Here is a 20,805-nt window from a genome sequence, read left to right on the forward strand (position 1 = left end):
GATATCTATATAACCCCAAAATGTGGTAATGGAGAAATAAAGAAATAAAAAAGAACAGGACATACAGAAAACAAATAGCAAAACAGAAGATGTAAAGTCTACTTTATCGGTAATTACATAGAATATAAATGTTTTAGAATGCCAATTAAAAGGCAGAGATTCATAGAATAGATAAAAAGACATGATCCAAATTTATTTTGTGTACAGCAGATATACTTTATAGACTCAAAGAAACAAACAGATGGAAGCTGAAGGTATAGAAAAATACACATCATGCAAGCAGAAAACAAAGGAAAGCTGAAGTGGCTATATTTCATCTAATACTAATATAAGAGAAAATAGACTTTAATACATAATTTGTGACTGGAGACCAAAAATAACATTTTATAAGATAAAATAGTCAATTAATCAAGATATAATAATTATAGACATATGTGCAGCTAACAACAGAGCCCCAGAATACATGAATACATGTATATTATTGGCTCAATAGAAAGGGTAAATAGACAATTTAACAAAAAGAATAGTTGAAGACTTCAATAACCCAAAATCAGTAAGGTAAGACAGCTAACCAGAAGTTCAATGAGGAAACAGAAGACTTAAACAATGCTATGTCATTAGCCTAACAGATATCTATAGAATACTCCATTCAACAACTTCTCAAGTTCACATGGAACATTCTCCAGATTAGACCATACGCTAAGCCATTAAACAATGCTCAATAACTATAGAAGTAGAGATCATACAAAGCCTGTTCTCTCACTACGATGTAGTGAGATTAAAAATCATGACAGGAGGACATTTGGGAAATTCATGAAGTTGTGGAAATTAAACAACATACTCCTAAATAACCAGTGGGTCAAAAGGAAATCATGAGGGGAATTAGAAAATACTTTGAGAGGAATGAAAATGAAATCATAACATATCATAACCTATGGGATGTATCTGAATCAGTGCTTCATGGGAATGTTATAGCTATAAATATCTATGTTAATAAACATAGATCTCAAATCAATAACCTAACATTCACACTTAAGATGATGGAAAACAAAGAGCAAAATAAAAGCAGAGCAAGCAGAAGGAATAAAATAACAAAGATTAGAGCAGAAACAAATGAATTAGAGAATAGAGAATAGAAAAATAATAAAACCAAAAGTGGGTTATTTGAAAAGATCGTGAAGTGACAAACCTTCGGCTAGATTGACTGAAAAGAGATGGAAGACTCAAATTACTAAAGTCATGAATGAAAGTAGGGACAGTACCACCAACCTTATGTAAACAAAAATGATTATAAGGGGATATGAACAGTTGTATGCCGACAATTTACATAACTTAGATGAAATGGACAAATTCTTAGTACGACACAAACTACTGAAACTGACTCAAGTGAAACAGGTATCCGAATATACTTATAACAAGTTAAGAAATTGAACTAGCAATAAAAAAACTTTCTACAAAGAAAAACCCACACCAGTTGGGCCTCACTTTGAAAGGAATTTTATCAAACATTTAAGGAAGAATTAACACCAATACTTTACAAACTCTTCTAAAAAATAGAAGAGGATGGACCACTTTGCAACTCATTTTATAAATAAGAATTACCCTGATATCAAAATTACATGAAAATATCACAAGGAAACAAAACTACAACCAACAACTCTTATGTATATAGACAAAAAATTCCAGTAAAATACTAGCAAACTGAATTCAGTAGCCTATCAAAAAGGATTATACACTGAGACCAAGCGGGATTTATCCCAGAAATGAAGGTTGGTGAATATGAGGTCAGGCAATTAAGTTCACGAACTCATTCATGCTGGAAAAAGTGCTACATGCCTCATTGCTGAATATCACTACAGTCACCTTCAAAGTACTCCCCTTGGGAAGCTATGCACTAATGCCAGTGCCTAATCCACCGTTCAAAACAATTTTGGAACTCTCTGGAATGGCCATCAGAGCTGTCATCATATTACCCTTGATGTCCTGAATGTCATCCAAATGTCTTCCTTTCAATATTTCCTATATCTTTGGGTAAAGGAAGAAGTCATTGGGGGCCAGATCAGGTGAGTAGGGAGGGTGTTCTAATACAGTTATTTGTTTACTGGTGAAAAACTCCCTCACAGACATTGTTGTGTGAGCTGGTGCATTGTGATGCAAGAGCCATGAATTGTTGGTGAAAAGTTCAGGTCATCTAACTTTCACATAACCTTTTCAGCACTTGCAAATAGTAAACTTGATTAACTGTCCAGTTGGTGCAAATTCATAATGAATAATCCCTCTGATATCAAAAGAGGTTAGCAACATCAGTGCAACAAGTTAGCGAACTTCATTGTCAGACCTCGTGTAGGAAAATCAGCCAATGCAATATAACATACTAGCAGAATAAGGCACATAATGCTTAGTAATGGCAGGTGCTGTTATTACTATTTCTTCCAGGTCTCCATCCACTGCCTATCTATACATTAAAATACAGCAGGTGCTTCAGCTCTTATGATACACGGTTTAAACACCACCCTTTCCTCTATGCTGCTGAGTTCTTGCTTCAGTATGTATTTGCAAGACGGCAGACTATGGTTGCCTGTTTGAATGTCTACTATCCTGAGGATATTGTGTGAGAAGAAAATTTGAAGAAATTTTTTTGCCTGGGGAAGACTTCTTTCATTGAGTGGCCAGTGGAATTCCTACACTTCCAAAAATAGTCAATGAAAAGGCATAAAAATTGATCTTTTCATATTTTTGCATCATGAGTTGGCACTAGGATTTTAGCCTTCATTTGGTCCCCAAGTCTAGATATCGCTCTGCCTGAAAATATATCAAATTGCAAGGTTTCTATGAACAGAGTATATCCTGGTGTGTTCATAGTACCGTTTAGAGACTGACTCATTATCTTAACCTGTGGTGACCTCAGCCTGTGAGGAAATTTCCTCAGGGATATGCAACCTGATTAAAAGCCCATGTTGTTGTTCACACAGCATTTAGAGCCCTTCGTGTCCCAGTTCATGATGCCCAAGGGCTTCTAAGAGGAGTGCTTTATCCCATAATCTTCTAGACCAGGAATGTAAGCTGTTAATATATTAACTTAAATGCAGGGAGAAGAACCAGTCAGGTGAAGATGTGTTGTTCACAGTGGGATTCTCCCAAATACCTTTTTCTAAGGTGAAATCTTTAAAAAAACAGAGACAATTAATTCCTTGGAGTGTAAACCTTAGCTAGAAAGCGAGGTCCTTTAATGTACTCAGTAATACTCAAGAAGTGATTTTGTTATTGTAAGAGCAGAATGCGAGAGTGTGATTAAGTGATGGAAATATTTGTGTTACTTGTTCTGTGACTATAGAGAAGATCAGAAGATTCTCCTTAGTACCTGAGGACGGTGGGTTTCAACTTCAACAGCTCATTTTCTTGTCCCCTGACTCGAATCTCAAGGTATTGGAGCTTTGAAAGTGCTGGATGAATCCGTTTGAATAGATTTGTGCCATGTTCACATTTCTCTGCTTCCTATAATATTGTTCAGTCAGGGGCTTGAAAAGTAACATTACACAGTATGATGTTTGAACAGCTACATATAATGGTTATTTCTGATTCCTGAACACATTGGGTATTTTCCTTAACTGCAGAGGTAACCACGGTAAGTTAACCAGGATGGCTGATTTTTAATCCAGTTTCTCACATTTCCATTTTCTATTAAGGGGTTTATAATTAAAACCATTGAAGCATTACTTTCTCTATTTGATGGGGGATCACTTTGAGATGTTTTAGGCTATTTTGCAGAAATATTTGTTCTCCCCACTGTGTGTGAATATATCTATGTTATCAGGACTATGTTTACATTTTATGGATGCCTGAGTCAATTTCTAGGCTTCTGAGTGTGGAGATAATGCAATAGTGTAGCAGAGTGGAGCTGGATGGGTCACTGAGGGTTTTCTCCAGGGGGCGGACATATGGTGTGAAGGCTTGAATAGTCAGAGATTGGCTATGTGTAGTCACTCATTTCCTTGAAACATGCTCTGACTTAGATAATTTACAGGGATGAAGGAGGGGTGGGGGTGAATCCCACCTTGTACTGATAGGAGGAGATAGAAGCACCTGAGAAGAAAGAGGCAAATTTGAGGTCAAGCTGAGACAGGTGTGTGACATTCTGTGTCAAAGACAGGTTAGCATGGGCCAGAGGAGAAGGACAGCATCTGGAATCTGTTTCTTGAAGGAAATATTCAGTCCTAACACTGTGATCCATAAGAAGAATGCATTAAAATAGAGGATCTGTGAGGATAGAATGCACCTTGTGTATTAAACTCCAGGCTCAGGGACACTTTTTATTCTGACTCTGTTCAAACTTTCTTGGATCTTGTTCCAACCAGGTAAGACCTTATTTCTGCTACAATGGATTGTCGTCCCAACAATATGACTGAATTTCTGCATCCCTTAACTTAGTCCTTTTTTCAAAGAATCAAGACAGGTATTGCTAAAAATAAGAGATAACAGAGGGATAGTGGATGGGGGGAGGGGGGTTCACACAGTGTGAGGGATATAAATGATAAACGTCTAAGTTTTGCTTTGTCTTGTGCACCTGAAACTAATTAAAAAAAATTAAAAAAAAAAGTTAATTCTCTTTGTCACCTTGTATACAGTGTGTTAAGGCATCTTAAGGGAGGCGAGATGTGGTGGGAAAAAAATGACTGTGTTGGGCATTAGAAGACGTGTATTTGTATGGTTTGATACTAATCAATTAGCTGTGTTTCCTTGGACTTTGCTTCTCTGGGCCTCAGTTTCCTTATCTTTAAAGAGCATACTGGTTGATAAAATGTAAAGTTCTTGAGTATTTCCAATGTACAACAATTCTAGGGTCTTGTCCAGTGGACCCTCAACTCATTACCATCTGACTCTCCCTTTTATAGGTTAGCAAAAGCACTGCCATGGATTTCATATAGTCATAGGTAGTGGCGTTAGGTACCAACAGACTTGTCCAAACTCTGACATTGCTGATTCCTGGAAGTAAACTGGATCTATACTGGAGAGGTACTAAGTGTTAAAGAGCTAGAGACAGCCTGGATTTGAATACGGGTTCCTCTGCTTTTATATAATTATGACTTTGGGCAAGTCATTTATCTCCTCCTAACCACAGTTTCCTTTTGTTTAAAATATAGACAATAGTGTACCCATTTCAAAGCATTGTTGTGAAGATTAAGTGACATACTGCATTTAAATTACCCTGTATTGTGCCTACCACATGGCAAATACTCAACAAAAATTAACTATCATTATAGGAACTACATGGTGTGACAATAAGTCTCTGCATGCCACTAAGATGATGGAAAAGCAGATTTACAATAAAAGTTTCCATTTCAAAATGTTTGAACATGTGGAATTTAAACAATTAACAAAGGTTTCTCTGCTTGGAAGACGTATGTGTTCTTAGGTCCTTGCCTTTCAATTGTGGTCTGAGAGCCCTTTTATTAAAGGTCAGGGTCATCCTGCTAGATCAATGCTTTTATCCATTTCTCATTTAAACACATCTGGGTATTAGCAGATTTGAGTAGTAATAGGCACACTCTTGGTCTTTGAACTAGGACAGAAAAAGAACTGATCTGTGTGTGTGTCTGTCAGTTAACAGAGGACATCAAAGACATTTGTTTTGACGTAAGACCAAGCTGTCTCTGTGTGGTGTGGGACAAAAGGAGGCAGGTGAAAATTGTAAAAGAAAAGTGTTTTAAAAATATATTCCAGTTACTTCAAAATTTGCAAGAAACTGAAGTAATAAGTAAAATAGTGATGATGAATGAGTCAATATTGTGGTTTCCTGTCTGATTTTGATCATGAAATCTGACCTTGGCACAGACCTTCATGAAGTTATACAAACATATTCGTAGTCAGTTGTTGGTTTCCCAAGGACCATCTCCTTTAGAGAAGATGTGGCAATTAGATGTGCGCACAACTTTCTTCTTAAGGGTCCTTGTGCCTGGAAGGATTCTCTGATGCAGTGGGCCATCCAGAAGGGAGTCCGCTATGCAGGGCCTTCGAACTCTAAGGCTGGCTTCTCAGTGAAGCATGTGTGGGATCATCTGGAAGAGGTTTCCTTTCCATGTACCTCATGATGTACGTTGCCCTCATGTAAGAGGGACAAGTCATCTTACCCTTTACTGCCTTTGTGCTTTAGGAATACACTAAGATACAGGGAATAAGGGAGTCTGAGGTGCAGAAAGAAATGAAAATCAATAATGGCAAAACTTAGTTTGAAATACTATCTTAAAGCTTAACCCAGTGACAGGTGTATTCCTCATCAAGTAAATGGAAATGGACTTTGCATTAAACTTAATAGGTTGATTGTATAGATTTGACTTATTGACTATCAGTATCAATGATGTATTTCCTTTTTCCTTCCTTCTTTTCTTCCTATTTTCCTTCCTTCTTTCCTTTTTTTTTTTTTTAAAAGGCAAAGTATTCCTTCCTGGAGTTTTCATCACCTACATCACACAGATGGAGAATAAAAGGAATGTGACTGAATTCATTTTAATAGGTCTTACACAGAATCCCCAAATGCAGAAAGTGGTGTTTCCAGTATTTTTGGTTCTATACGTGGTAACGCTCTCAGGCAACCTGCTCATTGTGGTTACCATCACCACCAGCCGGGCTCTGAACGCCCCCATGTACTTCTTCCTGACCCACCTGTCCCTGATAGACACAATTTATTCTTCTTCTTCAGCTCCTAAGCTGATTGTGGACTCTCTTCACGAGAAGAAAATTATCTCCTTCAATGGATGTATGGCTCAAGTCTATGCAGAACACATTTTTGGTGCTGCTGAGATCATCCTGCTGACGGTGATGGCCTATGACCGCTACGTGGCCATCTGCAAACCTCTGCACTACACGGCCATCATGAGCCACCAGGTGTGTGGCCTCCTTGTGGGAGTGGCCTGGGCTGGAGGATTTCTCCATGCAACCGTTCAGATCCTCTTCCTCGTCTGGCTGCCCTTCTGTGGCCCCAATGTCATAGATCATTTCATGTGTGACTTGTATCCTTTGTTGAAACTTGTCTGCATGGACACTCATACCCTTGGTCTCTTTGTTGCTGCCAACAGTGGGTTCATCTGCTTGTTAACCTTCCTCCTCTTGGTGGTGTCCTATGTGGTCATCTTGCGCTCCCTAAGCACCTACAGCCTGGAGGGGAGGCACAAAGCCCTCTCCACCTGTGTGGCTCACATCACTGTGGTCGTGTTGTCCTTCGTGCCCTGCATGTTTGTGTATCTGCGCCCAGTAACCACGCTGCCCATTGATAAAGCTGTGGCTGTGTTTTATACTATGGTGGCCCCTATGTTGAATCCCTTAATCTACACCCTCAGAAATGCTGATGTAAAAAATGCTATAAGGATGCTGTGGAGGAAAAAAGTGACTTCCAATAATGATTAAACAGAATCATTGAGCATTATAAATAGAAGTAATGGAGGTAATCTAGTGTGAGCTTCTCAATCTATAGATAAAGACATCGACGCTGACAAGGGGTTGGACAATACTTGGAAACAGCCACTTAAGCAAAGAGCTAAAGCTTGGACTGCAATCCAGACTTACTGTCTCCCATCCCTACTCTTGCCATCATAATTTACTGCTTCTTAATAAATAAATATTTATCTATTGCTTGGAAATCTGAAATATCTTTTGAAGCTACAAAGTATGAATCTAGAACATTGGACATTAAATATAATAATGTTATTATGTAACATTGAGAAGAGGTCACTGCTGGGATTCCAATCTGTTGGATAATGTGTAGTTGTTGCCCATTGGATGGTGAAGTTTGGTTGTTTGCTTTGGGCCAGAACTAGTTCATGGCAGCTGAATAGAGACTGGAATGCAAGAAAGGGACTGGCAAGCTAGGAGCTTCCCTCGGGGTGCTGGTGGGCTGAAGCTGGTGAACAAGGAGCTGTGGCCTGGATTGCTAAGCAGGGAACAACCCTCTTGGGTGCAGGTGGACCAAGGCTCTCGTCATTCATTGGCCACTGGTAGGCTCTGGTATACTGGGGCCCTGAGCTGTTAGCAGCCCTAGCACACAGAAGCAGGGGACATGGGTGCACTGGCCTGGTGAAGGGGACTAGAGCTGGATGCAGCAGAGTCTACCAAACTCTGCATCCTAACTGGCACCATCAGAGTTTGGGCCTCCATCCATTCATACCCAAATCATTACCATAATCTCCTAACAGCTCTCCTGCTGTCACTCTTGTCCCTTCAATCCATTTCCCATACTGTAACTAGAGTTATCCTTCTAACCCTCAGCTCTAACTGCATCACCCATCAGCTTAAAAACACCTTTCAATATTTTCTCCATGGCACTGAGCATTGAGCCTTAACACGATTCTGAAACCCGTTTCAGTCTACTCTATTCTTGTCTCTCCGGCTTCATGTCTGGCCATTTACCCTTTACAAATTCAGTGCCTAGTACTCAGTAGGAGGTTCAGTAAATAATTGTTTAATGGAGGGATGAATTAATAACCCAGGCTCAGTTGAATTGATTAGGTTTTCTGCATGATCTGCTCACCTCGTGGCCTTTGTTATGTAGCCCATCTCCTAGGACACTGTCCTTCAACCGATGCCTGTTCACTCTGTCAGCTGACTCCTTTTCATCCATTGGGTCCCGTTTTTGATGCCTTTCATCTAGAAATCTTTTGGTGACCCTGCAGGTCTTTGTTGTGTATCCCTCTGATGTGGGTTTATAGTACTCTGTGCCTCCCCTGTTTAATTTCTTATAACACTGTGTTGTAATTCTCTCTGTCGGGAGATTTTCAGTGGCTTCTAAGCTCTGCGAAGGCAGGAACTGAATTTCTTTTTATTCACTATGAAAGCCCCAGCAACTATCAACATGCCTGATACATACCTTAGGCTCAAAAATATTTGTTGATGAATAAATGAAGGATAGAAGAAGTGAAAGCACAATAATCCTGAAATTGCTTTTTGTGTGGACGTAGTCACATATTTTTTAAAACAACTTTTAATAAAGAAATGTTACCAAAAAGTAAATTGGTTAACAGAGAGCTGTAACATAAACAGCTCAGCTCATATTCATCTGATAGTAAAATCTTGAGAACAGGGTGAATATTAAAGTCAACTATTTGCTTATATGCTGAGAATTGCACTTTCCATTTCTTTTTCATCCTCTGTTTAAGCAGGAGTAAAAGCAAACTGTAGTTCCTTTAGAGGCTTCACCAGAATTCTCCTTAGAATTGAAATTGTAGGAAAGAATTCCTTAGCCTCCAAGACCACTTTTTGCTCTTCATTTTATTGAATTTATCTTCTTTTAGATGTTCATTCATTCATTCATTCATTCATTCAATATTTATCATGTACCAAACATTGTGTTACCTTGTAAGAACTATTGATATATAGCAGGCAAGTACTTTATAGAGTATGACTGTATACTTAATAATTTATCAACTCAATTTATTGTGGTGGATAACAACTGGAATCATATAGGTTTTGCTGATACTTTAAATTTGTTCACTGGGATCCACAAAGGCACTGAACATTTACATTTATTTGACAATTGGGTTTCAAATACACTGTGTTTGACATCAGTGTTATATTTTCATAAGTTCGTGCAAATGTGTGTTTTCTCTGTTATTCCCATTTCAGAAGAAACACAAAACTTATTTGGTTTTCCACACCTGGCATGTGGGGGAAATGGGGCAGGAGAACTGCACCATTGTGACAGAATTCATTCTTCTTGGGTTATCAGATGTCCCTGAGCTGAGAGTCTTTCTCTTCCTGCTCTTCCTTCTCATCTATGGAGTCACGGTTTTGGGCAACCTGGGCATGATTGCACTGATTCGGGTCAGCTCTAGACTTCACACTCCCATGTACTTTTTCCTCAGCCACCTGTCCTTTGTGGATTTTTGCTGTTCCACGACTATCGTGCCAAAGATGCTGTGCAATATCTTAAACAAGGAAAGAACCATCTCCTTCCGTGGATGCATGGTGCAATTCTACTTGTTTTGCGCATTTGCAATCACTGACCTATTCCTGTTGGCTGTGATGGCCTATGACCGCTTCTTGGCCATTTGTAGCCCACTGCTCTACATGGTCTCCATGTCCCAGAATCTCCGTGTGGTGCTGGTGTCTGGCTGCTACCTGTGTGCGACTGTGTGTTCTCTCACTCACTTGTGTTTAGCTCTTGAAATCCCATCCTATAGATCCAATGTGATTAACCACTTCTTTTGTGATCTGCCCCCGCTCTTATCTCTTGCTTGCTCTGATGTCACTATGAATGAACTGCTGCTGTACATCGTGGCCACGTTCAATGAGGTCATCACCATCGTGATCATCCTCACCTCCTACTTGTTTATTGTCATCACCATCCTGAGGATGCGCTCTGCAGAGGGAAGGCGCAAAGCCTTTTCCACCTGTGCCTCCCACCTCACAGCCGTCGTTGTTTTCCATGGGACAGTCCTTTTCATTTATTGCCGTCCTGGTTCTGGCAACAGTGTGGATACTGACAAAGTGGCCTCGGTGTTCTACACTATAGTGATTCCCATGTTGAACCCCCTGATCTACAGCCTGAGGAATAAGGACGTGAAAGAAGCTCTCAGAAGAGTGTTGGGATCCAAAATATTTTCCTAGAGTATATTTTCTTAGCAGAACTCAGGGTCCCAATCTGGAGACTGGTGGAGGAGTGGATGGTTGGGCTGCAGGCTTGGAGTGGAGAGAACAGCCAGGTGGTAGGTTATTGTGAGTGAGTCGTTTTAATTCACTTATCTTTGTGCCTTTGAATTGAGAAGGGTAAGATTGATTGTATTTCAAATTTGAAACCCACCTTATATATTTTTTCAAATAAATTGTTTTGAATGAGTATGGGTAATGGACTGTTAAGATATACACATTTAGTTTGCTATAAATCGTTAATAAGCTTAATGAAGAACTAATGAGAATCACTCTTGTTGTCTATTGTGGAAACTATGATCATTTCAAAATTGAATTCCTATTATTTTACAGTGAAGAACACGTCTGTGCCAGTTTATACACAGAATTAGATTCCCAGGTGTATGTGTGTATGTGTGTGTATGTTGTGTTCATATATATGTGTGTGTATATGTATATAGTTGTTTGTTCATTTCTTGCTCCCTTTATTATTTTTTGTTATTTCAGTGCCCAGTGTTTTTGGAACTTCAGATACTGTCAGATCTGAAAAATGGAGCTATTAATGGTAATTCTTTCACACTTATTGTCTATTGTTGTCAGAAATCTCAGGAAAATTAAATTACATGTCGTGTGCAAAGAGCATAGATTACTTTGTGGCACTTAATTAGCTCTGTCTCTGTGTCACCCTGTCTCTCTGTCTCTGGGTGCGTGTGTGTATATGTGTATATTCAGTGTATGCATATATTTGATAACCAGTGTTAAGAGTGACAGCATTTCTGACTTTGTGCTTTTTTCTCACTTTATCTATTACTTTCTGTCATCGTGGTTAATTTACAATTTATGTCTATCATATTCTTTCTGGGACTTATTGGTAGATTTCTAGCCTTTGTTTAATTTCTTTGTTATATTTTGCTTTTGATGAAATGGCCTTTTTTCACCCTTTCTCTATGTGTCTGAACGACATTCGCTCACTGAATTTTGATTCATATGCACCACTGACAATTTGTTTGTACTTTCGTCATGTTCATGCCAATTTCCATGTTACATTCACTTGTTCAATGAAGCTCTTCTCCTTGTGTCTACAATAATGTTAGCACAGAGCTTCAGTTTATGAAAACTAGAACTGGTGATTTGACCCTGATTTTTTTATTCAAGAAATAGTATAAACTTCTTCATTCCTCAGTTTTAAACACTACATAATATTGACAACCTCTCAACATTATACTCATACTAATTTTTGACCTCATATGTTTACTCACTGGGACCAGGAAGTTACTCAGCTAGTGTGTGTGCAATGAAGTTTCGGAGGCCTGGGGTCATTTACCCTTTTCTCTTTCACTATCACTGGTATTTTATAAGTTAGTTTCTTTTCCTTTTTCTTAGATAGTTGTATGTACAAATACTGGTGAATATATGGTATATACTGTGTTTCCCCAAAAAGAAGACCTAACCGGAAAATCAGCTCTAATGCCTCTTCTGGAGCAAAAATTGATATAAGACTCGGTCTTAGTTTTCTATAATATAAGACCCGATCTTATATTATATAATGTAGTTATATTATACATATATGTATATATATATATATATATATATATATATATATATATATATATATAATATATAATATATATGTGTATATATCTATATATATATTATATAAGACCCAGTCTTATATAATTTTATTGTATAATATATATACACATATATATTATGTAATATAAGACCGGGTCTTATATTAATTTTTGCTCCAAAAGACGCTTTACAGCTGATTGTCCGGCTGGGTGTTATTTTCGGGGAAACATGGTATGTTGGGCTTAATACATGAATTTAGAGCACTATGTTGACTTTCAAGATCTGTCAGTTTGCTCTGAGTTATCCAACAGGGTTTGAATGTTGTATCAGTCAGGGCCACTCAGGAAAGAAATCTTCAGTGGAATTTAATACCTGGAATATTAGGTGTGGAAGCCTGTAAGAGTGCAAAGAGGATACTGGGTGTTAATTTAAGGATTAGTATGTTTTAATTAAAGTTTATTAGGGTGACAATGGTTAGTAAAGTTACATAGGTTTCAAGTGTCCAATTCTGTATTACATCATCTATATATCACATTGTATGTTCACCACCCATAGTCAGTTCTCCTTCCATCACCATACGTTTGAGCCCCTTTACCCTCTTCTATCACCTCCCTCCCCCTTTATCCTCTTGTAACCACTAAACCATTGTCCATGTGTGTCAGTTTTTGCTTCTTTGTTTGTCTTGATTTTTTTATTTCTTTCAGTTTTATATCCCACATGTCAGTCAAATCATATAGTTCTCAACTTTTTTTGTCTGACTTATTTCGCTTAGCATAATAATCTCAAAATCCATCCATGTTGTCACAAATGGCACTATTTCATCTTTTCTTATGGCAGGATAGTATTCCATTGTGCATATATACAGATGGCCAATAGACATATGAAAAGATGCTCAACATCAGTAATCACTTGAGAAATGCAAATAAAATCCACAATAAGATATCACCTCACACCAGTTAAAATGTCTGACATCAACAAGACAAATAATAAACAGTGTTGGAGAGGTTGGAGGAAAAGAAACCCTCATATACTGTTGGTGGGGATGCAGATTGGTGGAGCCGCTATTGAAGGCAGTGTGGAGGTTCGCCCCAAAATTAAGAATAGAATTACCACATGACCCAGCAATCCCTCGCTTGGGTATCTCCCCAAAAAATCTGAAAACATTTATCCGTAAAGATATATGTGCTCCGATGTTCATTGCAGCTTTATTTACAGTGGTCAAGACATGGAAACAACCAAAGTGTCCTTCAACAGATGATTGAATTTAAGGATTATTAGCTGCAGGGAGCAGCCATTACTCTTCATGTTTGGGGACAGTGTATATGAGGGGGTGCTCTGTGCCTAATACCATTGGCAAGATCACAGTGAGACAGGGACCAGCTGAGGGACCTGAGGCAGGTCTTCCCACTTTCTTAATGTGATTAGTGTAATCAGAGAGCAGTTATGCCTCACAGGGACCAGGATATGGTAGAAACTTAGTAAATATTTGTTAATAGAAAACCAGTACTGCATGATGTCACTGATATGTGTAATTGAAACAGTCAGATTCATGGATGAAGGAAGTAGAAAGTGCTTTTCAGGGGTTGGAGGAGGGAAATATGGACAAATGTTGGTCTTTGGGTACATAGTTCAGTTAAGGAAAATGAATAAATTTTTAAGATAAAATGTACAACAATGTCACCATAAAAGATTATATTGTATTGAAAATATTATATTGTATACTTGAATTTTGCTTAGAGGCTAAAACTTAAGTTTTCTCATCCCTAAAAAAAAAGGAAAATGGTAACTATGTGAAGGAATGGATATGTTAATTAGCTTGGTTGTGGTGATTATTTCACAATGTATATGTATATCAGAACACAATGTTGTACACCTTAAATATATACAACTTTGTGTTAATTACACCTCAATCCATTTAGAATAATAATTTTAATCAAATAAAACAATGTGCTAAAAAAGAAATATTTGTTGAGTAAATAAAGATAACTTTTGCTATACAAAAATTTTTGGAGAATATGGGAATGATGACGCATAGGGAGAAGTCATTTAAATAACTTTCATATAATTTAGTTTCTAAAGCTGCTGTTGTTTTTCTACAGGGTTCCCAATGAACCAGAATTACTCCAGAATACAATAATTAATTTTAATTGCTTGCTTTGAGGCCTCAAGAAAAGAAAGTTATTTCCTCTTGGGTCCTCGTCGCACAGGGATTGGAAGTAGACGTAAGAGTCTTAGCATGTCCCTCAAATGCATTCTCCAGAGGCAGATGGGGGCTGTCTTTTTTATTTGAGGTTTGTCTTTTCTACTATCAGATCTGAGAAAATAGGGATATTCTTTCTATGAACGGTATTTAGAAAGTGTCCTAGATTCATTTTCTTATGAAAAATAAATTGGGTGAAATTTGAGCCACTGAGAACATTAATTATCTGGAACAGGAAGTGCGTACTTTCTACAGAGTTTTGAATAGAGGGCCTGGCTACTGAGCTCCTCCATAGCAGTGTCCCCGCAACTGTTTCCTGGGAGTGGGAGAAAGAAGGACGCTGAGAGTTTTCAGGTATGTATCTCTCTGCTTTTGTGAATTTTTGAAAGAGTTGTGCAAGGGAGAAAAGTCAGGTACTTAAATAAATTTGAATTGAAAGGAAGAAAAATGAACCTTCTGGAGAAATTTAGTGAATAGAAACAGCTCAGAATAACATTTTAGACCATGGGAAAAATTCTTCTGGCTCACACGGGCAAAAAGAAAAAATTTCTGGGAAGAAATTATAAGGAAGAAAATTTTACATGTCACATTTCCCAGATTCAAAGATAATACAAATTTTTGAATCCATGTAATGACATCATTTGAGATATAAGGAAACATGGTATTTAATTTGTACATTAAGAAGTCAAACAGAAGAAATATGAAAATCTACCAGAATCAAGGAAATAAGGCAGTAGTTCTCAACAACGATTCATTATGCACCCCCACACTGCCCCATACTCACTCTTTTGACAATGTCTGGAGACTTTAAAAATTTTTATTAAATTTCTTGGGGTGACATTGGTTAGCAAAATTATACAGGTTTCAAGTGTACATTTCTATGATACATCATCTATATATTGCATGGTATATTCACCACCCAGAGTCAGTTCTCCTCCGGTCACTCTATATTACAGCCCCTTTACCCTCCTGTGCCATTCCCCTTGCTCCTTATTTTGGGTTTACCATAAACTAATTTCTCATTTTCAGCCTAGACCATTAGGAAGACAATTTTCCAATTATATATTCCAGTTTTAACTTTGAAGTGGGCAAATAAATCAGGTGTTGTTTTGTCAGGTAATAAGAACACCATGACTTCAGGAAGGATTTCACTTTTGTAAAAACAAATCAAGATATAGAGAAAATGCCAACTTATGCTCCAGTCCAGAGTCTCTTCACTTAGTTTTCATTACGTATAGGTGTCTGACGTCATGGATATAGTCTTCCTGTGTCAAGAAGGTAGGGCAGAGTTAAACTCTCTCAACTTTCATATGCCTTTTATTTAAGGACAGGCCTCAATGGTAGATCCCATTATATGGAATATTCAATGTAACCACTTCACCCACGCAAGTACTTGAGAGAAGCTGGGAAAGTTTTCACTTACCTGTTTTTCAATTTGGGTAAATGATATATCTTTTTAGGGATGTAGCCAAATCAAAGTATAACATACAAGTATGATATTTCTACCATATGTATTCATACCTCAAAATGTACATTTTACTTAAATCTACATATATATATATATATATATATATAGCAAGGGTAGTAGGTATTTTTTTAAAAATAACCATCTCCACATCATTTTAAATAATGTAACTTTCTGCCTAGATATGTCATTAAACCATAGTTTAAGAATTGCTCTGTCTTTGAAAATTAATTTACCCGTTGTGAATATAATAAACAGTGCTGCAGTGTAACTTTGGATATAGTATTTCACAATTTGTCAGTGTAATTACAGATTTTTGATGACAGCTTACTAAGAATGAAAATCTCCCATAAAAAACATAAGACAGCTTTTATTGTTGTCAGGGTTAAGGCTTTCAGTACATGTTGCCTAATTGCTTCCCAGAAAAATTTATACAAGAGTTATATCTTTCTGTGTCTCTATGGACATTGACCACTATCATTATGATTAATTAAATCATTTTGTTAATTTGACATGTGAAAATGATGATGGGTTTCAGTACATATTCTAATCTCTTTTTTAATTAGGTATAATTCCAAATTTAGAGAGTACTAATGAACCACTCATCTCAGATAAATTGTCACCCTCCCCAACAAGGGACTTGTACAGGACTTCACGCATTTGTGAATTTAGGCGACTGATAGACTGACCTGAATTAGTGTGTGTTATACAGGGTCGCAGTAGCTGTTATCCTACTTTAACAGAACCTACTACATTTTTCAGGGAGCAGGAGTTGATCTCACGTGGCTTTAAAAATACATCACTGCTTCTATTTTATAGTCCATCAAAACACCTAACTTAACTGATCAACTCAATTATTGTGGAGGATGGCAGTTGGGAATCATGTAGTTTTCTGTTGACACTTTCAATTTGGTCAGTGGGATCCACTGAGACACGGAACATTTAGAATTAATTGACAATTATATATCAAATAAACTGTTTGACATCAGTGTTGTATTTTATTTAGTTAATATGAATGTGTGTTTTCTCTGTTATTTCCATTTCAGAAGAAACACAAAACTTATTTGGTTTCCAAACCTGACTATGGTGGAAATGGGGCAGGAGAACTGTACCATTGTGACAGAATTCATTTTTCTTGGGTTATCAGATGTCCCTGAGCTGAGAGTCTTTCTCTTCCTGCTCTTCCTTCTCATCTATGCAGTCACGTTTCTGGCCAACCTGGGCATGATTGCACTGATTCAGGTCAGCTCTAGACTTCACACTCCCATGTACTTTTTCCTCAGCCACCTGTCCTTTGTTGATTTTTGCTACTCCACGACTATCGTGCCAAAGATGCTGTACAATGTCTTAAACAAGGAAAGAACCATCTCCTTCCGGGGATGCATGGTACAATTCTACTTGTTTTGTGCATTTGCAATCACTGACATATTTCTGCTGGGTGTGATGGCCTATGACCGCTTTGTGGCCATCTGTAACCCACTGCTCTACATGGTCTCCATGTCCCAGAATCTCCGTGTGGTGCTGGTGTCTGGCTGCTACCTGTGGGGGACTGTGTGTTCTCTAATTCACTTGTGTTTAGCTCTTGCAATCCCATCCTATAGATCCAATGTGATTAACCACTTCTTTTGTGATCTGCCCCCGCTCTTATCTCTTGCTTGCTCTGATGTCACTATGAATGAACTGCTGCTGTACATCGTGGCCATGTTCAATGAGGTCATCACCATCGTGATCATCCTCACCTCCTACTTGTTTATTGTCATCACCATCCTGAGGATGCGCTCTGCAGAGGGAAGGCGCAAAGCCTTTTCCACCTGTGCCTCCCACCTCACAGCCGTCGTTGTCTTCCATGGGACAATCCTTTTCACATATTGCCGGCCTGGTTCTGGCAACAATGTGGATACTGACAAAGTGGCCTCAGTGTTCTACACCGTCGTGATTCCTATGCTGAACCCTCTGATCTACAGCCTGAGGAACAAGGACGTGAAAGAAGCTCTTAGAAAAGTGGTGGGCTCCAAATTCCTTTTTGAGAAGCTCTTGTTTTAGCTAGAGTCAGGGTTTCATCAGTGGACTTTAAAGATGAACTTGTTGGGGTGAATGTGAAAGAAAAGTAAAATAGGGAAGGATTTTACGGTGGGAGAACTATGCATGCTCTTTTTGTTTTCCATGTTCCTGTATTATTATCCATTTCTTTTCCTTTTTATGGGCTGGTTCATATGCATCTACTGCCTTTTGCTGTTGGTATCCAATCTCTAATTGCTTGGAATGGGGTTTTGGAATTGTATTGTTAGACTCAATTTTTTGGTTTGAGATCGTATAAATCTATCTAGAGTCATGTCTTTTCATTATCCTTAATGAATGCAACCATTCTTGTTAAAGTGCCTTCATTTTTTTTTTTATATATAGAATGAGTATACATTTGTCTCAGTCTGTTTTCTCATAAAAATTTAGAGTGAATTTTCTATATGTTTATGTGTATTTTGGGGTATTATCTTTTAGTCATTTATGATTATTTTCTTTTTCGTTACCACTTCTATTGCTATTGTTTTTACTTTTACCTTTTGTTCTCTATTCTACCTTAATTCTTTATTAAAAATGTAGATCGTGTATTTGATACCATACCTTTGTCTTATGTCCGTGTTAATTTTTTCTTTGCTCTGTCTGAATTTATCTTAAGCATCCCTCATGTTTTCTAAATGTATTATATAGTAAGCCTATTATATTAGTTTCATATGGCTTGTTAAAAAAATAGCAAATTTAGTGTTTTAAAACATGAGACCTTTGTTCTCTTACAGTTCTAGAGGTCATAAATTTGAAATTGATATCATTGAGCCAACATGAAGATGTCGGGAAGATCACACCCTCTCATGGGGTCCTGGGGACAATTCTTTCTTTAGCTCTTTAAGCTTTTTTTTTTTTTTTTTTTTTAAGTTTATTGGGGTGACAATGGTTAGTAAAGTTACATAGGTTTCAAGTGTAAAATTCTATAATACATCATCTATATATCACATTGTGTGTTCACCACCCAGAGTCAGTTTTCTTCCCATCATATATTTGACCTCATTTACCCTCTTCTACCTCTCCCCTCCCCTCTTACCCTCTGGTAACCACTGAACTATTGTCTGTGTCTATGAGGTTTTTTTTTTCTTTGATTGTTTGTCTTATTCCTTTGTTCCTTTCAGCTTCTGTTGGCTGCAAACATTCCTTGACTTGTGGTCATATCACTTCATTCTTCAAGGCTAGCATCTCAAACCTTTCTCTGCTGCATTTTTACTACATTTTCTCGTGTGTGTGTGTGTGTAAAATACCCTGTTGCTTCTCTCCTCTAAGGATACCTGTGATAGCAGTTAGAGAGCAACTGGATAATCCAGGATAATCTCCTCATCTCAGCATCCTTAACCTAATCACATCTCCAAATAATCGTTTTCAAAATACGGAGGCACTTACAGGTTCCAGGGATTAGAACCTGAGCTATATGAGGGTCCATTTTCAAACTTCACACACCTGTCTGTTAGAGGCTCAATCATAGTTTACCTTTCCTATGTTCCTGCAATGTCAACACTTCATTTGTTTTTATTACTTTCTTAAGATTTCATTTGGTGTTTGTTATTGTGCATATCTTTATTAGGGTCACTTATTAAATGCAATATCACACACAGTGTTAGAGCTGGCATAGTCATGGCTATCACAGACAGGGCATCATGTCTCATGGGCCCTCGGGAAGGTGTTAACGACCCCTATTTTACACGGATTCACCTAACACTGAGATAGTGTTGGCTTAAATCACAGAATAGATAGGTAGAGTGGAGACTTGCTCTCACAACTGTTTAATTCTGGAAGGCATGTTCTTCATACCCAACACTCGCACCATCAGGGAATTGAATTCACATCTTCCTTTCAGAATAGAAAACTCTTTAACAATCTTTAGTGCACCTGAAAGTCACTTAATATTCCATGTTTTATTCAATATAGAATCTTCAAGGGGTGTCCCCTGAGCTGCAAAAACGTGGTCACCGCATGTGTATAAACTCCCCACCCCCCCTCCGCCCCATACTGGTTGGGCCCTGGAGCTGGGCAGAGGGAGAGCAGGAAACTGGTCCCCCACCAGCCTCCTTACCCAGCGTCTCCCAGCAGGGCCCCGCCCCTCCGCAGGTGCTATAAGAGCAGCAGGTGAGCGCTGTCAGGTGAAGGCTGGGAACCTTTGAGGGAGCTGCTTCTGTGCTGGGCCCTGGGGCGGTGAGTCTGCATGCGGGCTCTGTAAGAGCCTTTTCTCAGTTTGTTACAGCCCTTTGGGTCTCGTGGACATGAGTCCTGTTGGTTTTCAAAGCCAGATGTTTGGGGGCTTGTCTCTCAGGTGCAGGTCTTCAAAGTCGGGGTGCCTAATGTGTGAACCCTTCGCTCTTCAGGGAGAAGCGCTTGGTTTGTGAGTTCCCTGCTCATTATGGGTCCCTGCGCCGGGGTGAGGTTTATGTGGAGTGTGTCGCTTTCCTATTGGCTTGCACGTGGACTTTTTCTCGTTTTCCTCGTGTGAAGGAGTTGCTCAGGTAGTTTTCAGAGGAAATTGTTCTATAGGGAGCTGTAGCTTCAGTGTGTCCTTGAGAGGAGGGGAGTTCAGGCTGGTCCTACGTTGCCATCTTGAATCGCCTCTGATTTTTTAGTATTAAAACAACCTTGCTTTCCTGGGATAAGCCCACTTGGTCATGATATATTATCCTTTGTATACATTTGATTTAAATATGTTTTATTAAGGATTGTATTGCATCTGTGTTCATGAGTAATGTTTGTGATTTTCTTTTAGTTTTTTTTGGTCAGAGTTTGGTGGCAGAATTATGCTGGGAAGTTTTCTGTTTTTGAAAACATTTGCGTAAATTTGGTGTTATTTATTTTTAAATATTTGATTAAACCATCTTGGCTTGGAGTTTTTTGATGTCTGTAATGTTTGTAAGCTATAAATTCA

At 38.3% G+C, this 20,805-nt stretch overlaps 3 protein-coding genes across 4 annotated transcripts; all 3 read left to right on the forward strand.

Annotated features, from left to right (window-relative positions):
• Positions 1-939: 939 nt before the first annotated feature.
• Positions 940-7,401, forward strand: LOC148755923 (olfactory receptor 4C12-like). Of its 2 annotated transcripts, XM_088789979.1 has the most exons (2): positions 940-953; positions 6,486-7,401. In XM_088789979.1, the coding sequence occupies exons 1-2, from the start codon at positions 940-942 to the stop codon at positions 7,399-7,401; spliced, it is 930 nt and encodes a 309-aa protein (XP_088646105.1). The 2 variants fall into 2 exon arrangements, with proteins under 2 accessions (XP_088646105.1, XP_088646106.1); XM_088789980.1 differs by lacking the exon at positions 940-953 and having other exon boundaries at positions 6,469-7,401.
• A 2,259-nt stretch (positions 7,402-9,660) lies between these two features.
• LOC148755924 (olfactory receptor 5L1-like) lies at positions 9,661-10,596 on the forward strand. Its single transcript, XM_088789981.1, has one exon. The coding sequence runs from the start codon at positions 9,661-9,663 to the stop codon at positions 10,594-10,596; it is 936 nt and encodes a 311-aa protein (XP_088646107.1).
• A 6,347-nt stretch (positions 10,597-16,943) lies between these two features.
• Positions 16,944-17,894, forward strand: LOC148755925 (olfactory receptor 5L1-like). Its single transcript, XM_088789894.1, has one exon. The coding sequence runs from the start codon at positions 16,944-16,946 to the stop codon at positions 17,892-17,894; it is 951 nt and encodes a 316-aa protein (XP_088646020.1).
• Positions 17,895-20,805: the final 2,911 nt, after the last annotated feature.

The sequence above is a fragment of the Rhinolophus sinicus genome, chromosome 14, assembly GCF_057876585.1.
Source record: "Rhinolophus sinicus isolate RSI-liver-muscle chromosome 14, RSI-T2T, whole genome shotgun sequence".
NCBI lineage: Eukaryota > Metazoa > Chordata > Mammalia > Chiroptera > Rhinolophidae > Rhinolophus > Rhinolophus sinicus.

Bases quoted from the DNA above. Each gene is read 5' to 3' on its own strand.
- LOC148755924 (XM_088789981.1), top strand. From the start codon at position 9,661: ATGGGGCAGGAGAACTGCACCATTGTGACAGAATTCATTCTTCTTGGG.
- LOC148755925 (XM_088789894.1), top strand. From the start codon at position 16,944: ATGGGGCAGGAGAACTGTACCATTGTGACAGAATTCATTTTTCTTGGG.